Source organism: Lagopus leucura, unplaced genomic scaffold (assembly GCF_019238085.1).
Source record: "Lagopus leucura isolate 7727_CA_CO unplaced genomic scaffold, USGS_WTPT01 Super-Scaffold_100033, whole genome shotgun sequence".
In the NCBI taxonomy this organism is placed as follows: domain Eukaryota; kingdom Metazoa; phylum Chordata; class Aves; order Galliformes; family Phasianidae; genus Lagopus; species Lagopus leucura.
Window position 1 is genome coordinate 698,788 of NW_024962282.1, and position 14,149 is coordinate 712,936.

A 14,149-nucleotide genomic window follows, 5' to 3' on the forward strand; every position below is an offset into this window, starting at 1 on the left:
TGAAACAAACACTTAGCTTCAGTCATTCATGTTACAGAACGGTCCTGCATTATTTCACTCCAAATTTCTGCCCCCTTCCTTTCCTCCAAGGTTGTAGCTATGGATGTGAAGGATATACCCTGCTGACATGTCACTCGGCACCCAGGAAATCTGGGTGCTATTCCTGGCCCTTCCCTTGGTCTAATGGATAACCTTGTATAAATCTTCTTCCCTCCTCTGAGATTCCACGCTCTGTTGATAAAACAGGATTAACAGTATATCAACTTTATTTGCTTCCTATAAAATGGTTTATTTCAAAACCTTCAAATGTAATAACCTGTTACTGGAATAGGAATCAGCTAATCAGATGTGAGCATTGGCTCATTTTGTATTTTATTTTGTTATTTGTATTGCATTGCATGCCAGGAATATCCAACTCATTACTGCCCATTTTCCAAAGCAGGCTGAGAACATGTGTGGCATGAATATATTATAGTGTGGTCAGAGATTATAAAAATAGAGAAGACATAATTACATTCTGAACAGATGGCAAATAGTATTGATTTGACTGGTTATTGAGTAAAAAATAGTGTACCCCATGCTGATTTCTTCTGGGTGGTATCTCACTTTAAGAAGCACCATTCCAATTCCAGGGAGCAGTCTGCAGTGTCTTTTTGGAAAAAGTAACATCAGAAGATGGAGCTAAATGAGAAATAATGAGCACAGTGTTACATCATTTGTTCCTAAACAAGACATCTATACTCTCATGTGAGTCTTATAATGTGAGGGAGCTCATGGCTTCATTAAGGTTGTTTGCAGTGGATTTCTTCCTGCTGTACTCAACATGGAGCTGTCTCTTTGTTTTTGTCAAATGACAGCACAGATGTGATTTTGATGGCTAAAAAGTACATCGATTTTTATAAACATGTTTTTGTTGGAACTTTCAGAAATGCCCAGAAACTTAATTTCATTTTATGTAACTTCGTACAGTGCTAGCTGTCTCTCAGATTCTACAGTAGACTGAATTCAGATACGGTCATTTTTTACTCCGTATTCATTTTTCTAAATGTTTTTCAAGCCAGCCTCTTAAACTGCAGGTATAGTTCTCCTTCCTGCACACTTACAATCAAGTAACGTTAGCCTGAAGTTTCCTTTAAAGCATGAAGAGCTCTGTTCTTCCTTGATTTTGTTCCTGTCGTCAAACACAGATTTTTCATATTTTTTTCAGCGGAAGTGATTTTGCCTTCAGTAGTAAATGTGGTTGATCATTCAGTCAGACAGCCCTGCCCTTTCCGTGAGCATCTTTGCACATGCTCAGAAATCACAAAACACAAAGCAGTTCATCCCTCAGACCTGCCCACGGTTGTTTCTGCAGAGGCATCCCTGAGGATAGCGCAGCTGCAGAGTGCAGCACAGTGCAAGTCATCTGCAGGTGGGATTTTGTTTTCATGCTGACCTCCAAAGGTGCATTTCCTGTCATGGAAAAATACAACATCACAAATTATCTGTTTGTTTTCCCTAAAAATGTAGTCTACTTGATGGATCTCTGTTCTCATCACACTACAGCTTCTCAGCTCTGGTGGCACCTCCAGGAAAGAATCAAGGTGAACTCACTTGTTGAGTCAAATTAAATGTTTGTAAGGAAAGAAAAGGTGCCAATTTTTTGGACTGCTGAAATCAAGTCAGCTTCTGCAGAAGGAACAGATGTTGCACTGCAGCTCTGTGATAAATACTGTTTGCAGTGTGTGCACTAAATGGAATTTAATAGCTTTCCTTTCTGGGGCAGATTGCTTCTGCTTACTTAAGTAAACAATTTTGCTTTCTGTTTGTGATGCAGCTGCACTTCTGACAGCGAGATGGGGGAAGATATCAGGTATGGTCTCACATGCGCGTGTTGCTCTTCTGACTGAGTTCATCACAGTAGGAGGAACCAAAGATTCCTAAAATCCCACTTCAGATTTTCTGAGTCGGGATTCTAAAACTCATTGAAACTTTCATTGCTTTACAATGCAGTTTTTCAAACCACCAATATGACTCATGAAAATAGGAGTTGGGTTTCCTTTATGAAGATGTTTCCATTTTCTGAAAATCATATCCTAACTTTTCTGCATGTTTTTGAAAATCTCACTCTTGGTAATCAGGTAATTTCCTAATGCTGCACTTGAGAATATAGTATCAAGTGTTGTTTTAAAGGTTTGATTTATTAAAGCAAATTCTCCTCTTTACCCTTTTCTTCATTGTTTGCATCCTGTCCTGAGTTCATTTTCACACTAGCATTCCTCAGACACACACAAAACGGGAAGTGTGAGAAGCTGCAGATCAGTCCATCTGTTGGCAAGGGATACTTGGGTGGAAATTATTTCTACCTGATTGATACAGCTCAGCTTATATTTTGGGAATGCTTAGCAACTTATTAGAGAGCAAATTCTTTTGATGTTTTTCTGTCATTTTCACATGGTGCACCAACCTAAATCTCATGGCTAAAGGGTACTTGGAAATCTTGTAGCTCTTTCTGCATAAGAGAAACAATTTTTGGGATGAATAAAAGTGAAACCATTTGAACCCATTAGAGTACAAAAGAAATATGATCAGAATTAGACATTCACAGGTTTGAAACTGTTGAAGAGGTACAACCAAGTAAGGTAACACACAGAGCTGTGTAAGTAAGTACACTAAAACTGTATGTATTGTGTAAGTACATTAAAAAAGCCATGAAAGGTTATGTGAAGCAATTGCCTACTTTATCATAGATTCTGCGAGTCCCTGCCGTGTTGGCTATAAGCTGTAGTGTATTGCTAATGTGTAGTGGCTTTGTTGCACTGGCATCTCATAGAATGCTTCTGGTGCTCTCAGAACAGAGGTGGGTTGTGGTTTTTTTGAGCTAAAATTGTGTGAGATCTTGAGCATTTGCTCACAGGTGTTGAAATACTTTGTGCAGTGTTGTTTAACACTTGACAAAACTGGAGCTTTAACCATACCAGCTTTAGGTCTGTATGACTCTAGCATAGTTAAGAGAGTAGTTAAATTGTTGTGTTTTTAGTTACAACGTAGAGATAGCAGCCTAAGGCATTTTTGGATTGTCTAGAATTATTGAATTGAAAATAATAATAACAATCTGTATCTGTTTCCTGCAGCCCAGAGAAAGAATCTCCTGTTGAAATGGAATTCAGGTACAGCACTTTAAAAACTTAATGGTAATAGTCTTCAGAAATGATTGCTTTTAATGAACTGTTCTTCTTTAGAAGCCAAACATGTCTGTATGCAACCACCACACTACTAGCAGTGACCTCACCGTTCAGTAATGGCAAAAGCATTTGTTCCTTAATAATCAGGGCGTTCAGCATGAATATGTTCCATATCCTAGCATCAGGCTGAAAATAATGGGCGCATATTTTTTTCTTGATGTAGATGCAACAATAATATAGGAACAGGGCACGTTTTGCTCGTGTCTGGAGAATGCTCAGTTTTGAGTTAATGCTAGAAATTCCTGAACTGTGCAAAATAACCGTGATAAAATTGTAGTCATCAATCCAATGCACACAAAAAAATCTTCCACTGTGCAATATTTCCTCTTGCATTATAATTCAATTTAACTTCCATTATAACTGCATTTTTGTTTCCTTTAAAAATCACCATCATTTTAATATTATATTAAATAATAATTTAAAAATTTAAAATTTTTTAATTTTAATTTAAAAAAAAATTAATATACTTGTTGATGCTTGCTAGAGCACTGAGGTTCTTGCATGAATGTCCAATAACTAATCTTATTTTCAGTTCTGAGCCTACTGGACTTAGCAAGATGATGTGTGAGGGTAGATAGATAAGTAGCTTCAGACAGTCCTGACACTGTTGTCTCTCTGTTACTAAATTAACGAAGAGAGTTGATCTCATGAAAAAAGTCCTCTCCAGGGTGACCAGGGAGGGTTTCCCTGATTATTCTAAGGTTGGGTTTTGTTGTTTGCATCCTTGTGATCGTTAAGAGGCTATGCTCAGTATATCATGTGTTATCAGAGGAGAAATATTACACTCCACTGATGAAAATATGATTGTTTATGCAGTCCTGTGAGGTAGGAGGCAATTAATTCCACCTACAAAAATAAATTCCTTCTAAGTTTTTGTCTGCTAAGCCATTTGTTGGCCGGCCATAAGTCTTCCAAGCATGAAATATTAGGTAGAATCAAGGCAGCTTTTCAGAGGAAAAACCTTGCATGCTCCATTTCAGAATATTTTGTTCTCTGAATTCGTGCCTCTGTTTATCTCACAGTTTCAGTAAGTTCTTTTTATTGTGTGCTCACTGTGAGAAGCACTGAAGACACGCTGTACATTCCTTGTACAATCAAACTCCCTTCTCATGTAAAAAGCATGATGTCTTTTCTGCCTTAATGTGTCATCCCAGCATCAGTTTGCACTTCAGATTATATTAGGCAGATTTACTAAATTCCTAAATTGTAATGAATTTTGCCCAGTTCCGTGCTTGTTCCCCAGTTCATGCAGTGCAATCAGTAGCCTAACAGCAGAATCTTAGCCCGAATATGAGTGGTGTATGCAGACATTGTGATGGCTCTCAGCATGGAGTGAGTGTGACTGAGTGTAGCTCTGAAAGAAAGAGAACTGCCTAGAAAACTTCTTAGACCTTTTTCCTCAAAACTTCAACATTCATTTTTCAAAGATAAAATAGAAATATCTTTTTGATTGTTTTGAGAGTTAATAGCAGGAAAGACACAAAACACAATTTGAAGCAATAAAAAGAGGGGAAGGGAATAGACATTCATCTTGGAACGCTCAGAGCAATTTTGTCTCAATCACGGAGTTGAGCACTGCATACTAATTGAAAAAATGCTTTCCCTCCTGAGTCACAAATTAGTGCTTTCTGAATTAGATTTTGAGGGTTTGGGCTGAGCTGCATAGGGGTTTGTGTGTATGTGTGTGTGTGTTCATCTGTGTTTCATTTTCCAGTAAGAGAATTCACAGAACAAAATTAAATTTTAATGAGCAATCAGATTTTTGAACTGGGAAGCATGCTACCAAGGTAGCACAACTGTGTTCTTCCAGATCATCAGTGAAAATTGGATCCTGTAATGACGCCTAAGCAAGCTTGGGGAAAGGCTAAAAAATGAGCAGGGCAAGTGACATTACCAGCTGATAGGAATTACCACAAAATTATAAAGCAGTTTTTTTTTCCTCCACCTTGTGGTTCAAATTGCATTCAGGTCTAAGTGGAACGAGGCTGTCTAGCAGACAAAGGCTGTGCGGGGTGAGAGGTCAGAGCTTTCTGTTGGATTAGCTGATATCGCTGGGAGGAAAACAAATACACTTTCAGGCATATGATCCTTCCTCTGGCCCTTTTCTGGAGAAACAATGATGTGCCAATGAGTTTGTCTGTTTTTCCAGCAGTATCAGGTGTTCTAATAAAGCATCGTGCCTTTCTCCCAGCTCTGCCATCTGAGCCCTCAGAGCGCAGATAGCCACAGAAACACTGTTAGCAGGCAGATACATTTTAAGTCGTAGTAATAATAACACAGATTAAAGAAAATCTGCATCAAGAGATCTCGTTTGCCATCCTCTGAACAGCGTTCCTTTTTGTGGCATGATGGGGGCAATTCCACAAGCAGAGATTTAGCGGCTTGTTTTTGTCTGTGTCCTTGTTTTTGTCTTCACAGAGACAAATAAATAGAAAAATGTGAACCATGGAATCCTTATGACTCAATTTCTCTTTTGATAGCGAGGAAAATAAATGTGTTCGGGGGAGAATTGCCTTTGCTTAAGTGTGGAGTTGTTATATTTTTTTAATACATTTTTTTAATACATTAGAAACATCGTCTTGGAACACCTCTCCTGAAATGTGCTGCCTAACTGGTGTCATCTGCTATGCATTTTTAATTAATCTCTCCAGACAGAGCTGGGATTCTGCCTTTTGTAATTTTTATCCTGTCACCTGCACTGCTCAGGCTGAAGGAGTTAGCTTCTGCAAAACATTCTCACAGCAGAAAATGAGGGAGCAAACTGACAGCTCTCAAGTTAGGTGATCAGTTGCAGTGTTCTGTTGGAAATCGTCCTAAAGAGCAAAAAGGAAAGGCAGCATTTCTTGAGATTTGTTACTGGTCTCTACACAAAAATAAAAAAGGTTTCCAATAATCCCTACTGCACTGGTAAGCTGGAAACTCCTGTTTTGTTTTTCCAGGAAAAGAGGATCAGTAGCATATGCATCACAGAAGCCTTGGCTGCTCAACGCCACAGTGGAAGAGAATATCACATTTGAAAGCTCTTTCAACAAACAGAGGTAATAGGGTTCAGCCCTGTTGTGTGCTTTCTTCTTTTAGCTAAACTGTGGTGCTGCATACTTCTACACCTTGTACACTGACACACTGGCTCCATCCCACTCCGGTAACAAACAGTTCACCTGTCTGAACATGACAGAAGGCACTGAGTCTTGGACAGCCAGCTTGGACCATGATTTTCCTGAAGGACACGAGACAGAGTTTGGTCTCACTTGGCCTGGAGTGTAGAACTACTTTGGTTTCCAAGGGCCGCATTTGTGCAGCATGCAGTACTTTCTCCTTATCCCTAATTGGCAAGTTTAATTGCCTTGGTCAGTGGTAGGTTGTGAGCAAGGGTAATGTCTGTTAAGATTTCTGTATTTGGTATACTGTGAAGGATTAATGGGCTGCCTTTTTATTCTGTGTAAATGACCACAAAGCATTCTAAGAGACTTGGAAGTTACTGTGGGTGTTCCATGATGTTCCCCCTTCTCCCCACCCTAAAATAAGTAGATAGCCGCTCATTCACATCCTGCATGCGTTTTCTTTGTTTGTTTGTTTTTACCATCCTTGGGTATTAAAACAAGAAACAAAGCTTCTGGTTAGAAATGCATCTAAATGCCAAACAGTAATGATATAGTATAGAAGAAGCTATTCTTCTTTTGCCTGGTTTTAGCTATTCAGTATTTGTATTTGGGAAGATTCTTTTTCTTAGCTGAAATGGTATTTGCTTGCCTGCAGTTGAAAGAGATCCCATTAGAACAATTAGTGGCTAACAAATACATTTTCCACGGTGTGATTTTTCCAGCTGGTTAACTTTGTTCCTCTTCAGGTAGGAAATGTGCTTCTGTAGCAGTATCTGTGTGGATTTTGCATTACCTTTTTTGTTCCCACAGGTACAAAGCAGTAATTGATGCTTGTTCCCTCCAGCCTGATATTGACATTCTCCCTCACGGAGACCAAACCCAGATTGGAGAGAGGGTCAGTAAACAGCTACAGGCTTCTATTTTTGTTTTAGATATGTAGAGGTTTTTTATTATTTTCTTATGTTCTTAAAATCTTACCAGCTATTTGACAAGAAAGGTCATCTTTTGGTAAGTGTACATTTGAGTCATTAGTCTGAAAGCTGGTTGCTTGGTAAACAAAGAGACACTGTCATTTATGTGAGGTGCCATGATTTAAATGTGCTGCTATCAAAGTGTTTTACTAATTCTGCTGACAGCACATATTTTGCTTTATTTGGGGGTAATCTAAAAATAAGTGCCAATTCCATCAACAGTACACCCAGACACATAGTGACACTTGCACTCACACAGCAACAACAAAGACACGTTTCCATGCCTAATTGCCATACTGACTGCCATGTTAATTTGCAGAGCGTTAGTTCATTGTGTAGCTAAGTGAATGTAGAACAGAAAGAGAAAAGTAGAGGGATGGGATGAAGTGGCAGGGCGGAGGAGCAGACCTTCTGGTAGCAGAGCTGGCTTGTGAGAGCTTATGGTGTTGGTAAAACTGCAGCTGGATTGCAGCAGCTACTGATTGCAGTTGTGATACAGAGCCTGATGGAACTAACATGGTGTGGTGACGTACAGGTGTAAAATGCAGATAGGATGTAGCAGACTTCAGATGCTGGTTTAGACTCCCTGCAGAACATCCACGTGCTGCCTGCACCATTGTGCTGCCATCAGCCATTACACATTTCTCACTCCTGATCCATATAGAACTCAGATGGCCTTCTCTGGCTTCTCCAACAGTCAGTGTACTGTGTTCCCAGCTCCCCTGCAGGCCTACAGTTATCAAATATCTCTGAATTTTTGTTCAGATAATCAAATCAAAATATAAATATTCAGCTGATGTTCTTCTAATTGATGTTATTTTTCCTGCTTATCTCCAGGGTATTAATTTGTCTGGAGGGCAGCGCCAGCGTATCAGTGTGGCAAGGGCACTGTACCAGCAGACAAATGTTGTGTTCCTGGTGAGTAGATGCCATTATGTTTATGCTGCAATCAGAAGCCCAAGATGTAAACATTTACAGTGTTTCATGGGAGGCACACAGAACATTGTGCTTCACTAAGCTAAGCTAAACGTGAGCTGTTTATTTTATATCTGTTGTCAGCTAGCCTGCAGGTATGGAGTGTTTTGTAAATGCTGTGGACAGGCAGATACTAGGATACAAATTGAAAGGCTGTTGCTTACCCTCTCTCTGTTGAAGTTTATTTTGAGTCTTGTATTTATCCAGAAATCTGTACCCAGAAGTTTGGTGGTCTCAGCAATATTTATAACATTCCTAAGCTGTCTCAGGCATAAAACGAATGTTGTTGTGTCAAAGGTGTTTCCTTTCTGCAACAAACTAAGCTGTCTTCCTGCCCTGAACTGCTCTTTGTGTATCCTGCCCAAATTTCAGCAGATGTATTGTGGAAAAGAGTGGGAGCAGGCTCTAAAAGCCCAGTAGGTTAAGTGAAAAAAAAAAATTATAGATGATGATACAGATTAGCTTATTCCTAAATTAATTGCTTGTAATGGGTTGTTTTAATAAGATGAAGTTAGCATAGGCCATAAATCATCTGATGAGGATCATCAAACAGATCAGTACTTTTCCTTTTGTGATGCTTTGTTAAAAAAATTTCATTATAGGGATTTAAAAAATAATTTAAAAAGTCATAAGAGGGAGAGTATGGGAAATAAAACTGTTCTATTTGTCACTGTCTCTGGAGCAGTTTAGATAACATATGCCATCAGTACACACTGCTTCATTGTCTCGAGTCGTACAGAAATCACAGACTGCAATTACCAAGGCTGTGAAGTGCATCTTTTAAGAAGTGCAGTTTCATGAAGGCCTCGGGAAATCTGGCATTTGCACAGCTGATGTTACTGTATGTCTGAGTACTCACTGCAAAGACAACAACAGACTGCCTGCAGCTCTGATGGGAACTTTCAGAAGACTTCTCCTTTGAACAATTTTGATCTTCTGATGACCTCTTTTGATTGTCTGTATTGATCTAACTGCTTTTACCAGTAATAACATGCACCAGTTTCCTTAAAACAACTCACAAGCTGGCCTTTTCTTCCTCATGACAGGATGATCCATTTTCTGCGCTGGATATTCACCTGAGTGACCATCTCATGCAAGAAGGAATCCTGAAAATGCTACGAGAAGACAAGCGTACAGTTGTGCTGGTGACCCACAAACTGCAGTACTTGCCCCATGCTGACTGGGTAAGAAAACTCATTTTTTATATATATATATATATATGTGTATATGTATATATATATATATATTTTAGGAGGCAAGGAAGTGGCACAAATATGTCTTCTACAAAGAAGACTCTCACTTCGTCTTTCTACCAAGTGGTAGTTTAGTGAGAAGAGTCACAATTAAGGTCTTGCAGAAGTTAGACAGTGAGTCTGGAGTGTGTGATTTTGGAATTCCTGTTGTAGAACACCTTAACAGGTCTGATTTTCCCTGAGCTGATACTTGATGATCTCATGAAAATGGGCTGTGTCTAACACACAAGCATCTCAACCAATTTCTAACATGGTAAAATTTTGTTCTCAGAACAACAAAACGTTGGAGTGACATATTTGCCTCTGTCTGTGATGTTACCAGGAACTTGTTTGTGGTATCACAGAAAAAGGTGTTTTTTATGATGTTTTTGGTTGTTGAGACGTGTGGAAATGCAAGGAAAAATGGCATTTCCTTAGGTTTGATAGCAGTAGATAGCACATCAAAAACTCTTCTTCCCATTGTGTGATGACGGAATTTTAAGTAATAGGCATTATTCAGTTCTGTTTCTTTGCTGCATCTTGAAGTTTACAGGAAAAAAAATGAAAGCGTGCTTCCTGTAGCAGTTTGCAGTTACAAATGATAAAGGTAAAACAGACCATGTAGGATAAGGAGATTTATTTGGTTGGAATTCTTTTAGTTTCTTGGCTCACCATTGCACTTCTCCTGCAGTTACGTAGCCACAACACCTCGCCCAAGATTGATTACTGCAGTGCTGCCTCCCAGCAGGAATTCTCAGTCATTTGCAGCTCGCATGGACTATAGAAGCAGTTATTTTGTGTCTCAAGCAATAATCATATTTCAGCTACTTTCTGTGATTCATATTGGCCTGCTGTAAAGCTGCAGATGGCCATTAATCTTGTTCTGGTCATATGTTTAGTGGGAAGCATTTATCTTCTACTGTGTCTGCTGTGACCTTGGCCCTCGGCTGTACATCTTTAAGAGTTAATACTGTTCTCAGTGCAGTTCTGCTTTTGCTGCTGGTGTCTCTGAGTGCAGGAATTTTGTCTTCTTCCTCTCCATCTGAAGTCTGCCTTAGCTTTCTAATGTGCACAGCTATGTTCCTGTATCCAGTATCATCTTTCTCATTTTATTTTCCAAATGTCAGACTCGTTTCTAGGTGTCTCTGTTTTATGAGTTTATCAATGAGAAGGTTTTTATTACCTTCTAAGTAGGCTTCAGTAATGTTTCATGAAATAGACTTTCAAATACTCTGTAGGACAGGAAGGGTTTATATTGGTTAAGTTTATTAATAATTACTATTTGTTAATAGAGAATTGAGAATTTTTACCAAAGCAAAGGTCTCAATAAGCCTCAGCAAGTTTTATACAGTGCAGATAAAATATTTTATTTTGGTTTAGTTTAAGGAATTTTAAATAGAAATATCTGAAACGTGTGATGGCCTTCCTGTATGTGCATAGCAAAACCCTTGTAAGAATTTAGAGTCCCATCTATTTCAGGACTTTGTGAATAAATCAACCACAAAAAGACCCATTTGCTTTTTTTTATTATTACTTTTCCTCCGGTGTAAAAATTCTCACTAATAAATGAAATGCACTTCCTATTTATTTCCATCTAAATTTCTCAGTTTCTAGGGAGAAAATAAACACTGCATTAACCATCTTCTAATGATGTCATGTGAGTTTACAACCCACACGCCTCATTTTCCAATTCTCCTTGTCAGATACAAAGTTAAGGTAGTTGCATTATGTGTACAACGTGGTTTCGCTGATACAAACCCGGAAACCTCACTCTTCAGACTTTGTCTTGTAGACATAAGTTTTTTTTACACTGTGTCCACATGCTTTTAAAAGCTTTAGGGATTCAAAATCCTGAGCTTTTCCTTATCAGGCCCATGGTATCAAACAGACGGTGGAGCCAGTATGTTCATACCTAATTGCCTGAATGAGGGCAACACACGCTGCGCAGTGTGCTGCTAAAAGCCTTTTCCTTTTAGGAGGCAAGAGAACTCTAACATCTTATCTTGCTAATTACTTGTATTTAGACAGCAGTGCTTTCTACTGTCTGCTGAAGAGGACCCCATTCTTTTTTCCTACTTAACAGCAGCCTTCCTTTTGGAAAGTGTGAGGTGGAGGAAGCTCTGTATTTTTCAGCCTCTCAAGTAGAAGGGATGAAGTTGAGAGATGACTAGGCTGATTCTAAAAGGCAAATTTGTTCATAGAAATACTCTTTTGAAAAATTCTGACCAAAACCAGAGTACCCTTAAAATAAAGAGAGATGTATGTGACCTTCCAACTTCTGTTTCTGACTTCTTAGATAATAGCGATGAAAGATGGCTACATCCAGAGAGAAGGAACACTCAAGGACATACAGAAATCTGAGACTGAGCTTTTCGAACACTGGAAGACACTAATGAATCGACAGGACCAGGAGCTGGAGAAGGTTTTTGTTGGGTCCTGTCTAAGGAATACTGAATTGGGCCACGTAATGGGAACAGCATTGTTTAGGCGCAGTGCTGACAGCTGTTTGTGTAGGATGTACTTGAATTTACCAATTTCATTAGGTGACGTTTTTTCACATTTGCATGTAAGAGGTTCTCCAAATCACTTTTTCTCTTTAATACTACGGCACAAATGGACAAGATGTTAGTGTTATTTCTTATTAATTTAGAACTATGTGTCCAAGTTGAGAGCCCACGACAGAGAGCTGGGATTGGCAAACTGCAGTGAATGTCAGTTACATAATGGATGCCCTTGGTTTTATGCAGCAGTGGCACATCAGTCCTTTGTAACTGCATGATGGAAGATTCTCGCTTCCTTTGTTTTTCATTGATGTTCTGATTGAAAACAAATTTCCTCACAGTTATTCATGTTTTGATGAATTCTGTGGTTGAAAGCACACAAACCATTCCTTTTTAGGAGACTACAATTGAAACTAAAACTGTTCTGGAAAGAACAAATCTCCGGAGGACTATGTATTCCCGTGAAGCACTGTTGAAAGATGATGAAGAAGATGAAGGTAAAAGGGTACCCTTTATGCCCAGCACCACTACACTGCTGTTTTACAGTTTAATTATATTACAATGAATTAACAACTTTCAAACCAGCAGGAGAGTCCTTGGTGTTCAGGTAGGTCGTGGTTTCTAAGAGTGCTGTTTCCATTGAGTTTATCTCTGGATTAATGTTTTCAAACCATCAGAAGTCATAGCATCTGTCAAACTTCTGAGGGATTTTTAATATACTTAAAATAATTTGATAGCAAGAGATGAATTAATTTTGACTAATTCATGTTGGATGAGCTTCAAACCTGTCAACAGCTGAGCACACTTGTTTAAGGTATTACATAGGAAAAAAATCACTTCCTTTTTTAAATCAAGCCAGCACTTCTAAGTTGCTAAATGTGGCTGAAGACGTTGAACAACTAGTACTGTGCTTAGTGCATCTTCTCAGCACGTATTACTTATTATTATAACCTTAGCAAGGTAATACGTGCTTACCTGAGCGAATAATTTCGCCTGAAAGCCTTTTTGCTGTATGATAACTTGTATTTTGAAGTTGCCACTTGCCAGCTCCTGTGAAAGGTGCGTAAGGGGAAGTCAGTGTGACTGTACTCTTTTTTTCTATTTATTTTTTTGGACATTGCAGAAGAAGCAACAGAAAGTGATGATGAAGACAACCTGTCGTCTGTGCTACATCAGAGAGCAAAGATGCCTTGGAGAGCATGTGGGAAGTACCTCAGTGCAGCAGGGATACTCCTCCTGCCACTGCTGGTTCTGTCCCAGCTGCTGAAGCACACGGTGATGGTGGCCATTGACTACTGCCTGGCGCGCTGGACTTCAGATGCCATTTCTGAGAAGATGGAGGTTGAGCTGAAAAACTGCTCTCACTGTGAGGTATGAGATACCTTGCAGAGCCCCTCCTCAGATGTAAGCAGTGCTGAACACCCACACTCAGCCTCTGCTCAAGATTTGTCTGCAGTGTGCTATGTTCCTAGTAATGGAGCCACTCCAGAGCATTTTGGACATTAATGCATTTTTGGGCACACAACACAATAAAGCTAACAATTAAGTTGTGTGCATTGTTGTTCTCCTGTTGCCAGACTGATTACATTTTCATCATCTAGCTGATATCCCTACTCTTTGGTCTCTAAAGTGATTTTGATATTACTGTACTTCTTTGTTTTCCCCATACGATAGAATTCTCACTACAGTAGGGCATTCGGGTTCTGTAATATATGAGGAACCTTGATTTCTATGATCACTACCCTGTTTTCCTTGTTCTCCAGATAAACTTCACATGGAGCTGACCTCAGGGTTACCTAGCAGGGTTCTCTGTGTGTACAAAGTTGTAGCAGAGGGATTTTGTTAGAACTGAGATTGCTTTCTTCGTGGGAATTGAGTGCCTCTGAATAATCCCACACAGATGTTTGGGAGGTTCATGTCTGATTTCACTGGGATCATTATTTCTTCTCTAAAAGTCTTCTTCTCTAAAAGCTTTATTGATGATGGATTTTAATATGAAATTAATATTTAAAAATAATAGCCTATTCTATTCTATTCTATTCTATTCTATTCTATTCTATTCTATTCTATTCTATTCTATTCTATTCTATTCTATTCTATTCCATTCCATTCCATTCCATTCCATTCCATTCCATTCCATTCCAT

General features: G+C 39.0%; 1 protein-coding gene across 2 annotated transcripts in view; it reads left to right on the forward strand.

Moving 5' to 3' along the window:
* The window catches only part of ABCC8 (ATP binding cassette subfamily C member 8), a 67,340-nt gene that overhangs the window by 35,255 nt on the left and 17,936 nt on the right, over nt 1-14,149 (forward strand). For both annotated transcript variants that reach the window (XM_042882162.1, XM_042882163.1), the window contains exons 17-25: nt 1,817-1,852; nt 3,114-3,149; nt 6,164-6,262; nt 7,136-7,220; nt 8,134-8,214; nt 9,318-9,455; nt 11,800-11,925; nt 12,402-12,501; nt 13,128-13,375. In XM_042882162.1, the coding sequence (XP_042738096.1) occupies nt 1,817-1,852; nt 3,114-3,149; nt 6,164-6,262; nt 7,136-7,220; nt 8,134-8,214; nt 9,318-9,455; nt 11,800-11,925; nt 12,402-12,501; nt 13,128-13,375 (949 nt within the window). The remainder of the gene's footprint in view (nt 1-1,816; nt 1,853-3,113; nt 3,150-6,163; nt 6,263-7,135; nt 7,221-8,133; nt 8,215-9,317; nt 9,456-11,799; nt 11,926-12,401; nt 12,502-13,127; nt 13,376-14,149) is intronic.